Here is a 20891-nt window from a genome sequence, read left to right as displayed (position 1 = left end):
CATTTACTGTGGTTTTTTCAAAATTATGAAAGAAGTGGCATAGGTAGCATTTTGAAATATTTAGAGTCTTAAGAGATTTCAGAGCGCTCGATACCGTTTCAACTTCCTTGCGTGTTCCGTTCTCAAGGCCTCCCTTCTTGCTTATCTCTCTCCCAGACTCCCTCGCTCCAATGGAAGGGAAGAAGAGTCTAACCCTTAGTCACTTAGGCATTTTGTACGACAGTTTTGACATTACTTGCAAAGAAGCTCCTTCTACATCCGGCGCCAGAAAAGGTGGTTTTGAATGTTAAGAAAGTGCATGAGTACATACAATCCACTGGAAGTAAAGTAACTGAAAAAGGCGACCTGGTTAAGGAAGACTCAGCAACGAACGGTCCACAAGGAACTGTCTCACAAAAGGCCCAAACATTAATCGGACTTCTGTTGAATGGGATAAACAGCCTGGTTAAAAATGTACCACGTGTTAATGCAATTACAAAGAACACAGCATTATGAAAACACTACTAACAACACAAGTAGAGACTCTACATGGCGTGTCAGTCCCATTTAAGCATGAGACCTTCACCGCTCTAAAATACGCCCAAGACTTTGGCACGATAGCAAAGTAGTCTTTGAAAAGAGTTAGTAAATTGGCCGTAAAATACTATAACCGTCCATTGTCATATTACCCCGTACCACGAACGGGAGTGTTGCCGGCTGATTAAATTTTATGGCTCCAATACCTTCTGAAACGCTCCCAAAAATGACAAAGATGCAATGCGGGATTGGCTGGACAGCTACCGCCCAGTGAGGCAAAGGACCGTAAGAAGTGCGACAAAAAGGGATAAGGCGGGAGCTTTACCATCAGCCGTGTATGCAGAACGAACAGTGTCCACTGCGACTGAAATGTTTTTTTGCAACTGACCAGGTCAACACAGCGTTTACTTATGTGTCTTCCCCGAGACGACGGAGACCCAAGCGGAGGTCACAGAGGTCACGGGGGTGCCTATAACATTCGTATCAGAGGGCAACATTCCTCTTTTTACCTCTTTTTATTCTCGCGTCTACTCCCTCTAGTGCTACTAGTAAAGTGACTTAGATGAAAGCGTTGGAGATGACGAAGCAGACTTTTTCATCTCTAAGCGCACAATGACAAGGTCTCGAAAACAACTCAAGGCCTGGGCCCGGGGACGGGGGGAAGGGTACCCCATTATATAACCTGTACAGATATGAACAACACAATTGTGATAACCAATAACTTAAACTATTCCATAATTATGTCCACTGAGATATTTCTTTGTCTTTTTTCACACAAGTTAACTGTTAGCCGTGAAAAGGCGAATTGTTCAACCTCCCCCACCCCATCCCGCTGAGATCCTCTTTGACCCACGACTTTCACATTGACCCAGACTCGTGACTCACACGGCAACTAACTATGGATGGGTAGGGTAGATCTTCGTTACGATCTCAGGCTCTAATTATATAAGCTGGATTCTTAGAGGCTTAGTGTAACCGGAATTTTGCCTTGCGCTAAACACTAAAAAAGCTGCTTTCAATGAAGGCCAGAACAAATTGCTATAGATTTGTGAACAAAGAGCCATATAATCAGCAGCCCACAACTCCAATACTAGGTCACAGTATTTAACGACATTTTCACAGATCAAGTTATCTTTAGACGAGTTCTAAGTAAGATTTGGCTTCCCAGAGAGACCATTTTCAATCCCTTGGGTAATAATTTCTCATGCAAACTTTGTGATTATCCGGACAGGCCTGGTTTTGCAGAAAAAATTAATCTAAAAATAACTCGGTCTGTAAAAACTCTGTTCCACTGTACGCTCCTAATCATGAGTTCCTGATTGGTTCACTGAGTGCGAAGGTATTTTTGCATTTTAACGCCAGGAATTGGAAATTTAATTTGGAATGGAACAGGTATTTCTAGAAATATACGTAACAAAATGAACAGTTCATGCTAATAAACGTCTTAAAGTATACCAGTTTCGCCAGAATGTTAACTGCCTATTGAAAACAATAAGCACATTGTTACAAGTAGTGTTATTTTACGGTTAGGGCTCAAACAACTGCTCATGCTTGCTCGAGAAGTAGATGTTGAGGGAACTCCTGTTGTCATTCATTGCCTGTTTTCAGGGACGAATTTCAATCGGCGTGCATTCCAGTCGATGATGCTGATGATGATGATAATAATAATAATAATAATAATAATAATAATAATAATGATGATGATAATGGTAATAATAGGGCCACTCCTACTTCTACTACTACTGCTACTACTACAACTACTACTACTACTACAACTACTACTATTATGACTACTACTACTAATAATAATGATAATGATGGCGAGAAAGCACAATTTTCAGAGGATGTACGGCATGTAACTTTGTTGCCAATTAAAGATCGCACAATTTTCTTTGGATATAGGGAAAAAATAAACGAGGATGTTTCAAATTTAGATCAGGGAGAAAAAAAACCTTCCGTTGGGTTCTATATTTACTGTGTAATGTCGGTGATTCATATATATTCCTGTAATTGATTCACTCAAGCCGAGAACAAGGCAAAAATTAAAGGTGACTTTTCTCGATTTAAAAAAAAACCATACGCTTTAAAATTTCTCTTTGGTTATTGAGTGAGGATTTTGGGATTTTCGAGGTTTTCAGCGCGGTGAAAATAACGCGTCTAAAAAAATCAAAGGATTCCTGTAAAAAGCTGCGCCAGCTGTTCCATTTCAGTGAAAGGTCATGCATTAATGCAGCGAGTGAGTTGAAACAAGGTAGCTTTTGTATCCTCTAGAAAGAAAACATAAACGAGGGAAAATTATGTAATACTTTTATCCCGTCGAATAATTGAAGATCTAAATTGGTCACTATTGTCGTTATTACGAGTACTGAACAGGCATTTAGGTCATCCTAGGTCTTTCACTGTATTGCCGCTTTGAGTTTTCTCGAGGTTAATCATTATAAATCATTTTGTATCATTTTCGTGTTTAGCTCAAGGCAAAAGCGTAACCTGAATAATTTAGCCGATGTGTTTACAAAGCCCCAATAAGAATATTTATAAATTAAAACTTCTCTGATGGTCTTATAAGAGCATGGCAAGTCTCTTCGTGTATTGTTATAACTATCCAATCAGATGTCGTGTCAGAGCAACTGCAGTGTGCTTTCTTTGTTCGCGCACGATTGTATATTCATAAAGACAACTTTGTCCCCTTGATCATAAAAGTCGGAAGGTGGGAGTTCTTTGCACCTGCTGACGAAACGAATCTCAGTTATTAACCAGTCCGGAAATTCGTATTTTTAAAGGCCTTTAGCGGCGGGGCATATAACTAACACTTCGTCCCAAGAGGTGAAATTTGCGCATTTTTTTGATGTCATAAGTCAATTGTATTTTCGCAAGGACAAATGGAGCCCAAAACAGTTAAAGTGGATTCGAAGCAAAGTGTGACCCACGAGGAAACATCCAGTTGTCGGCCTAAAAGAGCTCGTGCACAGAGATCTTATTGCGAGGTAGAGACGGATGACGAATGTACTACTGAAGATGTAAAACACTGTAGGCCAAAGGGTAAGTTTCCTTGAAGATATTTTAAATCACTGCCGTTTGACTGTTCATTTGAAATACGTTGATCATACTTCTAGCTTGGTAAACTGAATCTGTTATAAATTTCATATATTTTGTCCAATGTTAACTTATTAGTTCCCATGAAATGCATCGGCCGTAATTCTTCTCCACTTTCCTTTAGCAAGATTTCAAAACAATTCTTTTTCCTGCCGACGCGATTCAGGAAAATTTCAACCAAATTAAAATTAGTTATTACCAATTCAAAAAAAAAAATTTAATCAAACCAAAAGTTGCAGAAGAAATGACGTAGAGTTAAAAATTGTTACGAATAAAGAAGAAAACTGGTAGAGCAATTATTTTTACCGTTCGTTGTTGAATACAAAAAACGGAAACAAAAACACTGATATAACACTCCCTATAACCAAGAAAAACAATAGAACAAGAGGCTAACATTGTCTTGTATCGATGCATGTTTATAATTTCCTCTTTTGTTTATGTAACAACGCAACTCAAGTTCAATTACGAAATTTCGTGGGTCGCCGTGCGAAGATATAGAAAGGTGGACAGATTTGAGCTTCCAAAGTTCTTTTATTCGCGAAGTCAAGTTACTGTCAACCTATCTAAGCGTTTTGAAATTCCCGTCAGTAAAAAACATACAACTCCAACAGGACTTGTTATTAATTACAAATAAATTGCTGATTAGAATAACGACTACACTGCTCTTTTTGTTAATCCCCGGTTCTCTCAGAATTGAAAGGGATTTTAAAGAGCTTTTAATTTCGGGTTATCTAACCCTATTTTGCACGTGAATACAATTCTAAGCGATCATCTTTGCATTCTCCCCAGAAGGTGATGTTTCCAAAATGCTAATTTAAGCTCAAGTGTTTAAGGCACATTGTTCAGCTGATCAAAATTTGAATGATCTTTATTTCCGCGAAATTTTAAGACCTTTAAACTTTTCGTGATCTTAAACGAGTAAAAACCATTTTGTTACTTTAAATCTAAGGTTATGCTCTAGTTTAAGCGATAATTGTTTCAAATTCGTTGTGTAAAAGGAATACCATAAAGGCCAATTTATCAGCTCTGCTATCTTGATTGTCTTCACATTTTAGAACCCGTCTTATTCTCAGATGATAGAAATTGCCGTGGCAGGGTTTACAGCTGCCAAACGAATCACGAGTTTCCTTTTTTTCAAATTTTCTCAGTTTATTAACGTATTTACTCTGGCAGAGCAGTTTCTCGCTGGTAGCTTTAGACTATAGAATACATGTCTCAACCCCTACAGGCGGACAAATGAAGAACCTTTGAAACTACTATAAAACCTAATAAAACATGTTTGATACACCAAATTCGTCATTGTGTCCAGAATAATAGCTTTAGAAATGACCGTCCGTTTTAGTTTTAATATCGATCCCTTGTCCTCTACTGGACGATGTATAAATTAATTATACTCCAGTCGCTCTTTCTATCACCCCGATTTATTTTCGTAACTTGCATTGACCCTAATAATTCTCCTTTAGATACCAGGAGGGAAAGTTCTCGATCTTGGTTCCGTTATTTGAATCAGACAGTTTCAACGTGTTGGTCTTCAAGTAAAGGCTTTACTTGAAGGCCAACACGGCGTTCATAGCTTCTTAAGCAAGTCCGTTGATCAAGGAAGATTTTTCAACAAATTTTGCTCGCCGGTATTAATCATCAGTGTCCATCATCTTCAGCCACCACAGTTACGCTTTTGAAAGAACTCTGTTTGGCCAAAACTGGATCAACGTTTACTGCGCACCCGAGTTGGAGTAATTCGCACTTTTTCAGCAACTGGCCGCTCCCTCAAGTTGTTTTGTTTTTATCTAAGGAAATAAAATGTTTAACGGTAATATACAAACAACAGCATTTGGAAGTGTACATTCGCGGCTCTTTTGAGACAGGTTCGAAGTTTAAATGCCGATATGTTTGATGAATATCACATGCATCCAGGTTGTACTTTTGCCAGCCTTAGTTTTCCTTTTATTAATAAAGGTTTTAGCCTTTTCCCGTCCATTGAATTAGCTTGTAAGGCTCTATTAAGTAATTTTGTATCAAATTAAATCGCTTTTTTGTATTTTATGTTAAATTCAGCTCACCCCTTTAAAATGGCGGGAATGGCTATATTGATGAGTGCTAGCGCTCCTTAAGTTAACTTCCGCGATTACAATATTTAGGTATTGGGGACTTTGTCTCAGTTGAGTAATTAAGCTCTGAGGAGAACTGATAAAAGAGTATTGAATCGTAATGTATTTTAAGCCAGAGTAGGCTAAGCGTGAAACGGCTATGTTTGATTGTCCACCTGGAAGCTTTGTGAACCGTCATGTGAACTGTAATCTACCGCTTATTTTGAAATTTTCGCTTTTGAAGATACTCCCTAGAAGTCGAATTAATTATCGTGTAATTATTTGACGAAAATGGCTTCTACAACCAAATAGTGATTATGCCTTGCAACTTGAGTCCTCTCGAGTATCAAGTTCGCATTCTGTAGGCTGTGCAATAGCGTACTCCTTGAGCAGTATGATAATAGCATACTCTTTGAGCAGTTCTATGAATTAAGCAGAAGAGAATTTCTGCTCTGTGTATTAATTACTTCCCTTCTGTTGAAGAGTAATTGACAGAGTACGGGCAACTTTGGGGTATTCGTTCGTTCAAGAAATTCTTTTACTTATATTTAAAATACAACTTCTTTGTTTGCCCGCCTTGTTTTCACTAGCTTTGTTTTTTTCTTTGGAGCTGAAAACATTGCACGAAAGGCTGCGGTGAAATATCTGCACGGCTAGTCATGTTCACGGTAGAATGATGTCGTCATAACAATACATTAAGGGAAGAGTATAGGCTGTCAAGTATATTCTTTACAAATTACGTTGTCACTTTCACAGAGCATTTTGATGAGTCATTTTATTCGTCTTCGATCCTGTGGTTAGATTATTAGCTGTAGTAATGTGATCGTTCCAGGTCTTCTTTGGAAATTATTGTGCAAAAGTCCAGAGGAGTTCTGTTCTATATTTGATCATAATTTTAATTTTTTTTCCTCAGTAAGACTGCACCAGGCACCTGATCATGACTTTTATTTCATAACGCACGCCCTTACGGTTTAACCGTTTTCCATAAACCTCTGGTATTAGATATCCAATTCACGGTTCCATGTGGTTCAATTTTTTACAAGGAGTATATATCGCATATATTGAAAATTCAAGGCAAAGCATTTTCGTGTGAATCGAACCTTTTTTCTAACCGACTAAATAACCTCCACATGACGAAAAATATAGCGGAGAAGCTCAAGAACAGCTCAAGAACTCTCACAAGTAACAAAAGCATTGTAAAAAACAGTATATTCATCTTTTCGGGAGTGGATAAACGTTGCAAAAAGAAATAATTTTATCACCACTGATAAGGATATAGAATATCTCCCTGTTCTTTCTATTTAAATTTAAGTCAGTGTTCCAAAATTTTTTTAAAAAGGTAGGCAATTTAAGTACTTTTAACTTTAACACAAGAGAACTTTATTCTCTAAGACATGGTGAAATAAAATGGAATCAGGGAAGACTGAAAAATAATCAACTTAAGTGATTGCTTCAGAGCAGTGTGAATCTAGGAGCAGAGTTTGTACGTGTGATCGAGGGAATTTCAAGGAGCATTGAAGAGCCAGAGCGTACCCGACTGACAATATTCATATTCTTAAATTGCTGAGCCGGATTAATATTCTTGTCTTTGAGTGATGCATTATAGTGATGTTAAAATATCGTGTACTTTTATCTTTCTCATGATCGAGTAACAGCAAGCATTTAGCTCGAGTATTATGATGAGATGGGCGCACGAACATCGCAAATATATCGCTACTCAGTTTGCAATAACGAAAGAAAAGCCTGAATAATTCAGGCTAAGAGGGGATTTAAACTGGAAACTTCTATGAATGATACTGGTGCAGTCCTGAGTGCTCTACCCATACGAGCTCTCAAGCCAGCTGAGTGTTTGTCATGTTGTAAGTTCGTAACAAACCCGGAGAGGGTGAAGATATTTGTTAGAGACTACATATATTAAAGACATGTATTTAAGTGCGGAATGAAGTATGTTGAAGTTGAAGATTGAAGACAACCTTCATCACTGCTAGACCTGCTATTATCTTCAATGTCAACTCCGCACTTCAAATAGTATTTGTCTTTCATAACACTGATTTTAATGAATATAGTATATTTTAAAATATCATTATTAATATTATTATAATTATTATTATTTTCAACTATTAAAATATATCTATAAAATAATACGATTCTCTGTAATAATAATGCTATGTTCAATTGTGATTTGATAAATACTCTAGAACATTATTATATATTTACAATATCAAATTAGGTAGTACAAATGGGAGTAAAAAGTAAAGCTAAATGATAATTGTTATTATTATTGTTATTATTATTATTAAAACTTCTTAGCAGCACGAAGTAAGATATCGCTTTGATGATCCATACGATGTTTTTGAAATTCATATTTAATCAATACATGTTTCGGAAACATGTATTGATTAAATATGAATTTCAAAAACATCGTATGGATCATCAAAGCGATATTATTATTATTATTATTTTATTGTTATTATTGTTATTATTATTATTATTATTATTATTATTATTATTATTATTATTATTATTATTAACTTCTTACTAACCGAGTGCGAGGGCCGTACTGGGGAATATTGGCCCGAGGTCGTGGCAGTACGGACCTAGCGGCCAATATTCCCCAGTACGGCTCGAGCTAGCTCGGTTAGTAAGTAGTTTATTATATAGCTTTTTAATTACATTTTGCTTTGTTTTTGCAAGCCCGTAATCGGCCCGTGGGCATTACGGGAGAATAATGCCCTACAATCCAGTCACAATTAGTCAATCAGAGCGCGCGTTATATCGGCTACAAACACAAGCCATATAATAAATACAATTAAACCCAGTCTCGCTGGTCAACCGGACACTAAAATTCCCTAGGAGCGGGTTACAGCTAGTAATCAAGGGTGACAAAGTTCTGGCGACCTCTCAAATCTCAAGAACTCTTCGTAGTATCCTTGCAGTTCCTAGTACAATGGAACTCCGTTAATACGGTCATAAACGGGCCCAAAAAAATTGGTCATAGTATCGGGGTGGCCGGGATAGGATGAAATTCATGACTAAAGGGCCGTCATGACAAAAATCGCATTTGCACCTCCAGAACAACTTTTCGCTTTAATGAACAACAGGAATGAACGTACAGTAATTGTATAACATACATGAAACTTCGCTCAGTAGATAAAACGCTTAAAGTTTAAAGTGCACTGTACGTCCTGAGCTTAAAATCAAAACAAGAACAGGCCCAACTTACTTTGCTTCTAATAAACGGAAGCCGCCGTAATTACCTGTGCGAAAGACGTGTTTTTAATCCCTTCCCTTAATCCCTCCGCGATTTGCCTTACTGGATGTTACAGCAGTGTCAAGATCACGTTTGTAATGAAAACAGGGAGGAGTGTTGTAATTTGTAAAGTAAATGAGCTGTTCAATTACAGTAGTAAATAACAAAGGTCAATGAAATTGACATGTCACAGGGGTTTTGGTTTTCTTAATTTAGTGCGAGTGGCCGTATTAACGGAGTGAAAGTATAGAATATTCTACTGTTTGGGATTTAAAATTGTGGCCGTTGGCCGTATTAACGGGTGAGTGCATTAACGAGGGTTTCCTATAAGTGAATGTATGGCCGTTTTTCCAGGCCAAAAAAAAAGTGGCCAAAATAACGAGGTGACCGTATTACCGACGTGGCCGTAAGGGGGGAGGGGGGGGGGGGGTTCCACTGTAATGCGGTCTTCTGCACGTACCCTGATTTTACCCTTATACCAATATTCTGAAGCGACTTATTCAGACCTTTAGGGATTGCTCTCAAAGCTCCTACAATAAGCGTTATCACCTCCACTTTTCGCGAAGTCCATATCGTTGTTATCTCACGCTTGAGATCTTGATATTTTTCAATTTTTTCACTTTCCTTTGAGTTAACTCTCAGTCCGCTGGTACGGCAACATCGATTATTTTACAGACTCTATCCTCCTTTCCCACAACAATAATATCCGGCATTCTAGCCCCTATTATATGGTCGCACTGTACGTTGAAATCCAACAACACTTTGATCTTATTGGTCTCCAACACACTATGGGGCTGGTGTTCGTACCATTTGTGTGCTCTGTCCAACCTATTCAACAGATCACACCACACGATTCCCAATGAATCATTCTGACGACATTATCGTGTCTCTTCTTATATTCTTTTTGCGCAAGTTTGCTGCACTCGCTAATGACATGGGTAACACTCTCACCTCTCTAGTCACACATTCGACGCAGTGGAGATTCCGCACTCTCGTCCACAGGACACTTCGTTCTCACAGTTTGTTCTCGTGCTGCACAGATGAAAGCTTCAGTGCTGGATTTAAGGTCAGCTTTTTCAAAAGCCAATTCCACGTTTCGTTGGTGTCAACACCCTCTTTTTCCAGCTGCCTTATGCATTTTCTTTTCTCTCCATGATTTCACTTCTTCTTCTATAACTGCTTCCTTTTGAAATTGTTCTGCTTTAACAGCAGCTTCTAAATTATTATTATTATTAATTATTATTATTATTATTATTATTATTATTATGTTATTTATTTTCTGGTTATCTGTGCTGATATGTGGTCTAGGACTACTTATCAACTTATCTTAATTAATTCTTTTCCCTGCTTCATTTCTGTCTCACCATTAAATTGTAATAAAGAAATTTTAAAAAATATCAGTTTGAGATGTAGTCTGTATTTGAATCCGTTGATTTAATTTCACATGACTGGATTTTTTACAGTCTCCGCAATTAATTAGTAGACCACTTGTGGTCGCCTAAAGAAGCTTGAAACTTAGAGCGCTTTCTTTTTGTCAGCACTGGCCGGTCAGACCCGTCAGTTTGCAATGAAAATGCAATAATTTGAAGGAACATTCGCACGATAATCCCTCGCATTCTTCCGGAGGAGTATATATATCATCCTCGAAGTGTGTTAATTTGAAGGCAGTCTGGCCTGGTCAGTTCTGTCAAACGGAAAGCGCCCTCGAGTATAGTTTCTAATGTTTCCAAGATCAAGCCACATGCAACAGTCTCAGGTACGTTTCGACAACTTTTCTAATGATCTTTACCGTGCCCAAGAGTGTGGCCTTCTGCATATTATTATTATTATTATTATTATTATTACTATTATAATTATTATAATCATAATTATTATTATTATTATTATTATTATTATTATTATTATTACTATTCTTCTTCTTCTTCTTCTTCTTCTTCCTCTTCTTCGTATTATCATTAGTCTTTTAATGCGGTGTTATCCTTTAAGACAGGTGCAGAGGAAACTACTTCAAACGCTTACCTCATCGCAGTCACGAGGCAGTTCGTAGCTAGAGTAGATACGACCCTACTACGAACCTTCAGTAGTTTAACGATCTGGCCCCTCAGGGGTAGTAATCTGAATCGTAGATCAACTCTTAGTGGGAAAACCAGATTTTTTTCTGGGTCCTTATGAAGTCAGTCAATCATACGGTCTGCATTCGCACCAAAACCCTTAATTAACGAACAGAACAGGGCGGAAAACTAAAATGGGGACCGTCAAAGAAGGAAATAACTGCTTTAAAAAAAATAACTGGCTACTTCCTTACAGTGCCGCAGTAAATAAATTGATGTTTTTGTTTGTGTGAATAGAAGCCCGGTGTTTACGGAAATACCACATAAAACTCAACCGGAATAAACTCATCCTACGCATAACAGTGAGTGCTGGGAATATCAAACCCCAAGAAATTTTAATGCAGAATCGATTCAAATAGAACCTGGGACACCTTGGTGACTGAGATGGTTCTCGTGTGCATCTACAATAGTTCACGCCATTGATCTGAACGATTGTTTTTGCATTTTTGCCAAATTCTACAAACCAATAATTTACTGCGTCGAATAATCCTTAAAAGAAGGTCGAAGCGCACGAACAAGTCTTTTCCATTTCAATTGGTCTGCAGAACAAAAATGATGTTGCTATTACATTGTTGATAATTATGCCATTACGCAGATTCTGTTTGACAAGAATTAAGGCTTTTCCTTCCCTTTCCTAAAGCTTAACTTGTACTTTTGCTGAACAAACCATTCAAAAGTCAACTAGTTAAATGGTTCACTTGGGCCAAGTGAACCATTTAACTACAGCTGTTGTTTATTTATGATATAGTCACCCGCAGAATTGAAACAACATGATCACCTGCTTGATAAGTCCCTCATTTTCTTTTTGTCTGGACCTCCACGGATTTCTTGAGAGTCACAAGTCTCAAAAATGAGTCCGTAGGAAACTCTTGTTATTTTTGGCCCTGGCAGGCGAAAGACATGCACTTCAAAGCAATTCAGCCGTTATTGTATTTGTCTTGCTTTTGCTCGGAAATACTGAAGTCGAGCTAGAGAGAAGATTCAGCAAAATATAATGTTACATCTTCTATCAAGGATGAAAACTAGTCGATACTCCCTTGTACAACTGATTTTATGAAAGAAGTGTTCATACATTTTAACCCGGCAAACGTGGAAAGAATATAAATTGCGAAAGGGCCAGTCCGATTATTTTAAATGTACACGTGGTCTTAATTAAAGACAGATATAGTTCAATAAATGATTTGTGTAAGGAAAACTGATTTGGGCCTAGATTTTTGCAACGACTTTAATATATCGAATTTTCAAAGTGTGCGAACTAAAAGATAACTAACACGACTATTTGCTTTTCAAATCATAATCTATTCTAATTATTCCTGTATTTTTCCTTTGCGAGTGCGTAAATATTTATTCAGCCTTTGGCAAAGAAACAATTTCATTGGTCCGCATGCTTATAAAGAACACTTTTTTTGCCAATGTGTTTTGATTCAGAAATGGCAGCCAGCCAACCAAGTAACTATGTTTAAAATGCTCTAAAAGCAACATGCAGTAATCGCTTCGAGAGTCGTGCCCGACGTCATGTAATGAGTTACTTATCATCTTGGTTTGTGTCGCAATACACTGGAGTTATTGTATTTTATTGTGAAAATATAATAACTTATCTGGCGAATAAATTAAATTTGACAGCTGTTTATTGGTACCCTTTGTCTCTTACTACGACCTGCCAAAGGAAAAGAATAATTTTTTTTCGTTTGTCTTGAAATAACCTCTGCTGGCTTTTGTTGTTTAACTTTGTATGCATTTGACATTACTCTGCCGTCTAAAATTGCCAAAGTCGCTTCAGCTACGGCTTTCCACACATTGTTGATGTTTATTCATGTCAAATTAAAAAAAATATATATTCAAATCAAAGTTTTGTACAACTTTGCTAAAAAATTCAATTCCCTTTTTTATAAGTTGAATAAACATCTGCTCATGAAGCAGACTGAAATTTCAGAGCAATTATGTTTGATAATACCAAAGTTAGTTTCGCTACATGAGCAGAAGAAGACGTAAAAGTTATTTTCTTCGATCGGTTTTGAGGTAGACGTGCTTTTTTTTATCAGTCCTCTGTAAGAAATATGTGACCTTCAAAATTAAATGAAATTGCCACTATACCTTCGTCAAAGGGAAAGCGATTTCAAAAGCTCTCAACAACTAAGGACAGATGGAAAAAAATCAACACCTACAGCTTATTACAATATACAGGTCCTTGCGCATTTTTTTTGCAACAAAGGCAATGATTAGGCGAAAAGGACCTTTAACAAAATGCAAGTTAACTGCCGCATAAAAGTCATTCAGTCAGTTTTGTGCAGAATTGTTGCCAAGGGGCCAGGAACTTTCACCATTATACAAAGTTTAGTAGCAAATTCACAAGGAGATTGGCTTTCGAAGGCAACATTTAAGGTGTTTCAAGACACTAGACTCGCAATATCTATTAATGATATTAACTTCATCCTAAGTTAAGTTCTCCCGCTTTTCGTCATTTCACTCTTTTATGGAAAATCAGGACAATGTCGTCTACCTTGTTAAGGTTGACAGCGTTTCAATGAATATTTTCGTAAAGTTGCCAGGGTTCGTTTTCCGACAATCGTAAAAACTTTTTCTAAGGCATTTATAAAATTAGGAGCAGCTATTTCTGGAAGGCCGTCATGAACAGGTAAAATAATAAAATTTAATAATAATAATAATAATTGCCATAATGTTTCGGGCCTTGAAAAGTCTTCTTTTTGAAGATATAGAATAGAGGGATTTAGGTAAACTTAATACACCCACCCACTAGCTAGATTCGGGGCTTTCCTGAGAGAAAGGCAGGCAAGGATGAGGAGATGGCCAATTTGCCTTAAAATGAAAACTTGAAAGGATTTCCTTGTAAAATGTATCACCCTTCGATTGTTAGTAAAAACGTTCCATGTTACACGTTCTCAAGAACTCAGCTGGAACTATAATCAAAACAGCTAATGTTTGAAGCAATTAACCTTAGCCCTTGTCAATTTTTTCTTTGTATTTGGTTTTGACCTGCGGGAACCTGCCTTTGTCATACAGTCGCCAATGAAAAAAATGCGTGCATTTCCTAAGAAAAAACAGAACCCGTTGGTTCAGAAAATGGCTATATAACTATGTGAAATAATGCAGCCATACATGTTGGGATGTGGCTATAATATAAATGGATGATTCCTCTTGCAAACAGATAATATATCAGCAATAGCCATAACTCTTTTGACAAGAGTTATTAAAATGATTCCAGCACCGACTGAGCGAGTCTGGTCCACACAGACTGTGGTATCATTGCTTCAAAAGGGAAGATAACTTATGACAGAGAGCAATTAGTCGCTCATGAACGATGAAATACTCAAGATATATAAATGGAAGACTAAAGCACTTGAGGCATGACGTAAAAAAGATATCACTGTAAATGTATCTCTAGGATAATATTGCATTCCAATCGGCAAGTGATCTTCTCTTTCAATGAAGGCGCCAAACCTTTTTATGGTGAACAAAAGGTTTAGCAAGTGGGAACCATGATCGAAACGCCACGTTGTCTTAACTCCCTTCGTGGCTTTGTCACGTAATGAGCACTTAAAACCTCAACAGATGTTTGTAAAGAGCCCTACATTTAAAACGGCCAATATCCAGAAAGACGGGTGACACTCTCTTCCTAGCTTTGAATCGACTCTATCAGTCATCAGATCCCGAGGGACAATTTTTGGATAGGAGTAGCTGAAATACGACCAGGGATTTCTTTTAAAGAAGCTGTAAAGAGGTATTCCACAACTTGACTTTCCAGTTCAACTTGACAGTATTTGCGAGTACAAACTCAAGAATTACGAGTGCATGAGTAATTTAAAGCCAATTTATCCCAGTAATACGACAAAAGTGAGGACTTATAAAGTGTTACAAAGTAACAGCAGACCACTGCTGATTTTGTTTCTGATTAAGTCCCCTTTTTTGAAATTAATTTGCTTAGCCTAATCAGAGGTTTAAGCTTTTGCAAATACGACACATTACGCTGTCAAACTCCGTTGCAGCTTGCGAACATGAATGGTCAGTCTTCGCAGTACAATCCCTTTGCGGGGACTACCGGAAGAATAGACTTTGCAAAAAGGCAAGCACCATATGAATGTTAGCAGGATATATGTTAACAACTGACGGGGACTTTCGATGAAAGAAATTTACGAAGTACTGCCCTCCATAGGTGTCATTTCCACTTATTGTTGCAACAGAAAAGTTTTTTTTTTTAAATTTAGTACAATTTCACAAACTTCTTCAAAAGCTGATTACCATCGATTTAAGGCCGTGTAAGGGTGTGACCATGCAAATATGAACATTTAAGAATTTGGTCCCCCAAATGAAAGAAGGAAACCATGCGGTTCTGTTCAATCGTGGTGGAGTTGATACTGGTCCGCTAACAAATGGCACTGATTTAAGTCAAGTTTACAAGGACCAATTTCAGGCCCTGAATCACTTGTTGCAAAACTTAAATTGAACAAATGCTGTAGACACTAAACGTTTGAGGTACATGAGAACATTCTATGACTAACGGGATATAACAAGGCCATAAGCGAAACTTGGGGGTATTTACATGAGACTGGGACGAACTCAGACCAGCATGAGTTCGTATCGGCCTCCATTCATTTCTTTTTATGCGTTTTCACGAGACCGGCCTCAGACCAGTCTGATTTCGTCTCGGTTGCTGGACCGAGAAGAGAAATTCTCGTTCTGGCCTGATCTGAGTTCGTACCGTTCTCGTGTAAATGACAACAAATCTCAGACCGGGTTAAAGCCAGTATGTTTCATCCCGAAACCAGGCACCAAGCATTTCACTCCGGTTTCATGTAAACGGTTGCAAAAAGTTCATCTTGTTTTCTCGTAAATACCCCCTTAGTTGGATATCATCGCAGTTATACAGCAACGTAAATTAAGGAGTTGCGAAGAACGGCCGGGGGTCCCGTTCAAGTCTAGAATTTTTATCAAGTATTCTTCGCAAAGAAGGGGGCAGCAGGGTTGATGCAGTGGTGAGAGCACTCGCCTCCCACCAATGTTGTGGACGACGGTTGGATCACAGAGAGTTTCATCCCGATTGGCTTAGCCGTGACAATTACAATCTTATTTAACTTCCTACATTGAATCTATTAGGTCCGTCTCAAATTAATCGAAGCATGAAGTAGGCTAGATGTATGTACGTTCTCTATAAATGACCATCCAGCAATAGATCTCTTTGAAATCTATGGCCTCGTAATACTGAATGATCTCAGAATGATCACGGCAAGGCCTTTTTCTGCCGTTTTACGCAAGGGGTCTTCTATTGGTTTCCAAGAAAGCAGGTTTCTAGGCCCCATTTGAATCTTAAATTCGACTCTTGATCGGAGAAATTGTTTCCTACCGGAACGAATCCATCGTTTTTTCAAATCCTGAAAACTTCTGAATAAAATTACGATCAGCTATATATTTGGAGGGATGATCGTTTAACCGGTTTTTAAGAATTTTTTTTAAAGAAGTGAAATGTTTCGGGCTTTGAAACGTCCTCTTTTTGAAGTTGTAGCCGAGAATAGAGGGATTTAGGTGAGCTTAATTACACCCAATAATTTCGGGGCTTTCCTGTCGACGAAAGGAACTCAGTGATATGAAAATGGCCAAGGTGCTTTGAAATGAAAACTTGTGAGGAACGAATGTTCACGTTCGTTGAATACTATTTATACGAGCTTCAGTATGCTTCTACCAAAGTACTCCGCTTTCCTGTTATTATTAGCTGCAAAAAATGAAAAAGCCTAGTTTTAAGTCCATTGTCTATTCCTGTATTCGTAAGTAAAATTTAAGTAGCCTTTGCACATCGTCAGTTAAAGCTTAAATATTGTGATGACTTGTACTAACTATAGAATTCAGCAATATTAAAGACCCCTTATGGTAAAGAGACAAATAAAGGGCTGTCCTAGAAAGAAAGGTGGAGTCAGTAACTTCAGATGAGAATCACAGTCTAAATTGATATTCAGAGTGAGAGCTGGGCTGGTCTTTCGTATACAGGACCCGAAATAATTAATGTCCATAAAACAAAACAGCAAAGCGAACATAACATTACCTAATTAGCAATGCCTTTTGTCTTCCTCCATTTTAGTCCGGTATTTGAACGTCTACCCGATAACTCAGCGGAGCCCTCACTGATTCCAATCACAAACCAACGCTCTCACTGAACCATAAGTGACTTGCATCGGCGTCTAGTTATAGTTTCAAATGATCTGACCATGCTGTTCATGATAGAGTTTGGCTTAATAGCTGTTTCTCTTTGGACTTACAAAGGTCCCAACAGAAACTGGAAACAATGCTTATGCAAAATTTTGGAGGGACAAACAAAGCGTATTATGGTATTTTTGATAGTGGCTAACATAGTATCCTTATTACATCATCATTGCACACTTTTAAACAACGCGTTCCTTTATTTTTCACAATGTAAGAGAACTTCCTTTATTGAAAGACAGAACTTGTCTTGTTTGTTCACAGTTTCTTTGTAGAAAGACAGAGTAACATGACAGGAATATGAAAGCTATTAACATTTGATTTCATAGAGCAAGCAAAATGCAAGTCTAGAAATTTTAGCACAGTTCCTGTCTAAGGAAACCTGGTAGCTGGAAATAAAAAGAACGAACTCTTCTTAATTAAACAATCAATAAGAACAAAGTCGTCAAGAATAATTACAGTTGAATCCTGTTATTTCGAACTCGACTAATGTTCATTTCCCTTGGTTTTGCCCATTTTCTTTTAGTCCTTTTACTACGGTTATTCCGAGTTCCCCTCCTACTTGGACTAATTCATCCTTGATGCTTCCCTTTTATTTCGAAGTTTAATTCAGTAAAAGGAAGGTTGACTAACTTTAGACGCTGTCAAAATATCGTGACAATAGACCAGTTGTGTGCCTAGTCACCTGGCCCTTAAATGAAAGGGAGGCTGGAGTTGACCTTGTTATGATGCAGACCTCCCTCCTTTTCTTATGTTAATGATGTTGTTGTCATGCTAATTAGTAAAAATATACATAAGAAAAGCAGTGAGGTTTCTGTCAAAACAAGGTCAACTCTAGCCTCACTTTCATTCATAGGCCAGGTAACTAAGCACACAACTGTAAAATGGACTATTGTCCCATAGCGCACAATTCGAATTGCACATCTGCTAGTCCGGTAAATAAACCACAATTACGACGCGTTCTGAAACAAAGATTTCTGGTGGGAAAGACTGTAGTTATAGAATTCCTCTCCACACTTCTAGATTTGCAGATAAAGAGTTACCATGATCTTTGCTTTAATTGAAATAATGAAAATATTCGGTGACAATTGTAGAATTGTCAAACTCATATTTCACGCAGCAAAGATTATCGTTGGGTGCCCCTGGCTATTTGCCTCACACAGCGTTATATATTACGTTTATCACTTAAATCAAGCCAAGCAGCCTTTAGAGGCTTTTCTAGGCTCTTTGTCACCTATAAAGACTGTCGATAGAGATGCTTTTATCACCTAGAGGAATCTGATCTGTTCGGATATCTTAGCTGAAAATTGAAGTGTCCGAAATTTTACGGAATGATATCTTCATTTCCAGAAATTGCTAGCTTCGAAGAACTTCCAACCAAACTATTTGCTCATCAGAAAATGTTAGGTGCCAAAAATTGCAAAACTACCCCTTCCGAAAACGAAAGGGACGATTTTCCCTACTTGCGAATCTCAGTTTTAGGTGATGTTTTAGAACAGAAATGTGTAGTTATCTGGCAACCTAAAACCGAATTTCTTATAACAGTTTGACTCTCCCGAACACTGTCACCAATGATTATCGTTGGGTGCCCCTGAAGGGTCCTCGCTATGTGCGCTCCTTAATACATCAATTATATTTGATAACAGCGTTACACACAATGCTCATTTTTTAGTCGCGTTTAGTTACTTGCCTGTTACTGCTGTACGATATTTATTCATTGACAAACTAACTCCACAGTCCGTTACACTAATGAACATGAAAAGCGTATAACAATGTTCTATCTTTTACGTAGACATCAGTGTTAGTAACTTCCATTTAGCAACATTTGGGATTCTCGGGTAATTTTAGATGAAACATGTTATTCCTGGGACAGAGTGTTTTTGAACGGTGCGACTCAAAAAAGATAAAAAGATGGTGGATAGGTATTGGTTCTAGAGATTGATCGACATGAAAGTGTGTTTGAGCGTCCAATGAGGTCTCTAGATAATATTTTACTTGTTTCTTTGTAAACACAATCTAACTTTTTTACTCTGTTACTCGATAATATGAGCTGTTTGTTGGTCATGGTGAAACTTTTTCATTGCTTGTTACCAGCATGTTAAACACTTTATGTTCTCTGGTGTTTCCTATCGGCACATAGAAACCGCTAAAAGAGATCGCGTGCCACGGCACAGAAAATCTTGTTTAATATATTGGAATCGCTACATTAAGTTGAAGTACTCAAGCCGTTTAAATTGATTATAATTTTCGAGTAATTTTAGAAAAAAAAAACAAGTATTAAAAAGAGAAGAGACAATTTCTAAAAGAAAAGAAAAACAGAATAAACGGCTTCTTGAAATAGAAATCTGTGGAGAGACCTTAAACTAACTTTCCTCGTTCGAGATTTATATGCGCATTAATTAAAGGCTGCTGCTGGTGTTTTGTCTGTTACTTTGAAATCGATACAATTTTCATTTCGCTCAGTGACGTTTGCTGTTTGTTAAAGCAATTGAAGTTACAACAATTTATCAACTTTCTTATCCTTGGAGCGTGCTTATTATACAAACAAGTCAATATATAACAGTGGAGGTCATGGACTTTTTTTTAGTAATAGTTGCACTTTAAAAAACAAAACACTTTCCTTTGACCAATGCACTGGGTGCGTTTCTATTCCGAGACTCGTTTTTATATACGAGATATCATATATTGATGATTTTGTCTTCTATTCCACTTTTACTGGTTGCTTTTTATTACGTTTCTCCGAAAAAAAAAAAAAATCATTTCATTGCGGTTGACTTGGAGTGGTGTCTGTATATAAGTGCCTCAGTGTTGAAATGATTGGCACGTAGATAAAGTAAGATATTACTAAACACGTCACTACGATCATTACTGAGAACACTTCAGCCTCTGAATTACGTACATATTGTTGCACAAGTATTTTCGACGAGCAAGTATTTAATAACGTCAGCGGAGACAGTTTGTGTATATGGTGCACAGTTGCTTCTGACCGAAAGGTGGAAGGATTTTTTTCATTTCAAAGGAGAACGACGCCGATCCGAATTCTGCATAGTGAGTATACATCTGAAATTCGCTTTAAAAAGTAAAGATGGCTTTGTTTGCAAAGTTAAAAGCAATACAAATGAAAATTGAGCAGAACATGAAAGCTTAAAATGTTAGGGTAATTTCTGGAGGAGCAATGTACTGATGTAGTGACCTTCAAAGCAAATCTTAAAACTCTTCTTTCTGGTCGTCAGGGTCTTTTAAAGTCTTTTTATTTTTTTTTCGCACGGAGGGGCTTTAATAGCGCTTGGTTATCATGATTGGTCTTTAGGTCTCATGCACGAGAAGCCAAAATCGATATTGACTTGCAGGCGGGTATTTCCCTCGGGTTTGAACAAGATATGTAAAATTTCTCGAAATTATATTCGATTTACCGTATCGTCTGCACTTGCTACTTTGATAACTTAGATACTGAGATGCAAATATATCGTAAAGAAAAAAAAAACAACGCTGGAAATCTATAGTCAGTATAATCTTTTACTCCACAAAGCACCTGAACAAATCTTATCGCGGCAAGTGGGGCTGTAGCTTTACAGCTCTTAAGGTAGTGGAGTGGAAAGATTCTGAGGGAACTATGTTCCGGATTCT

General features: G+C 37.5%; 1 protein-coding gene across 1 annotated transcript in view; it reads left to right on the top strand.

Annotated features, from left to right (window-relative positions):
• Positions 1-3161: 3161 nt before the first annotated feature.
• Positions 3162-20891, top strand: part of LOC138019250 (regulatory factor X 4-like) — a 32933-nt gene continuing 15203 nt past the window's right edge. Inside the window, exon 1 of the mRNA XM_068865978.1 lies at positions 3162-3555. Within this exon, the coding sequence (XP_068722079.1) occupies positions 3396-3555 (160 nt within the window). The 5' untranslated portion in view covers positions 3162-3395. The remainder of the gene's footprint in view (positions 3556-20891) is intronic.

Source organism: Montipora capricornis, chromosome 10, assembly GCF_036669925.1.
Source record: "Montipora capricornis isolate CH-2021 chromosome 10, ASM3666992v2, whole genome shotgun sequence".
Taxonomy (NCBI): Eukaryota; Metazoa; Cnidaria; class Anthozoa; order Scleractinia; family Acroporidae; genus Montipora; species Montipora capricornis.
This window is presented reverse-complemented; position numbering and strand designations above follow the sequence as displayed.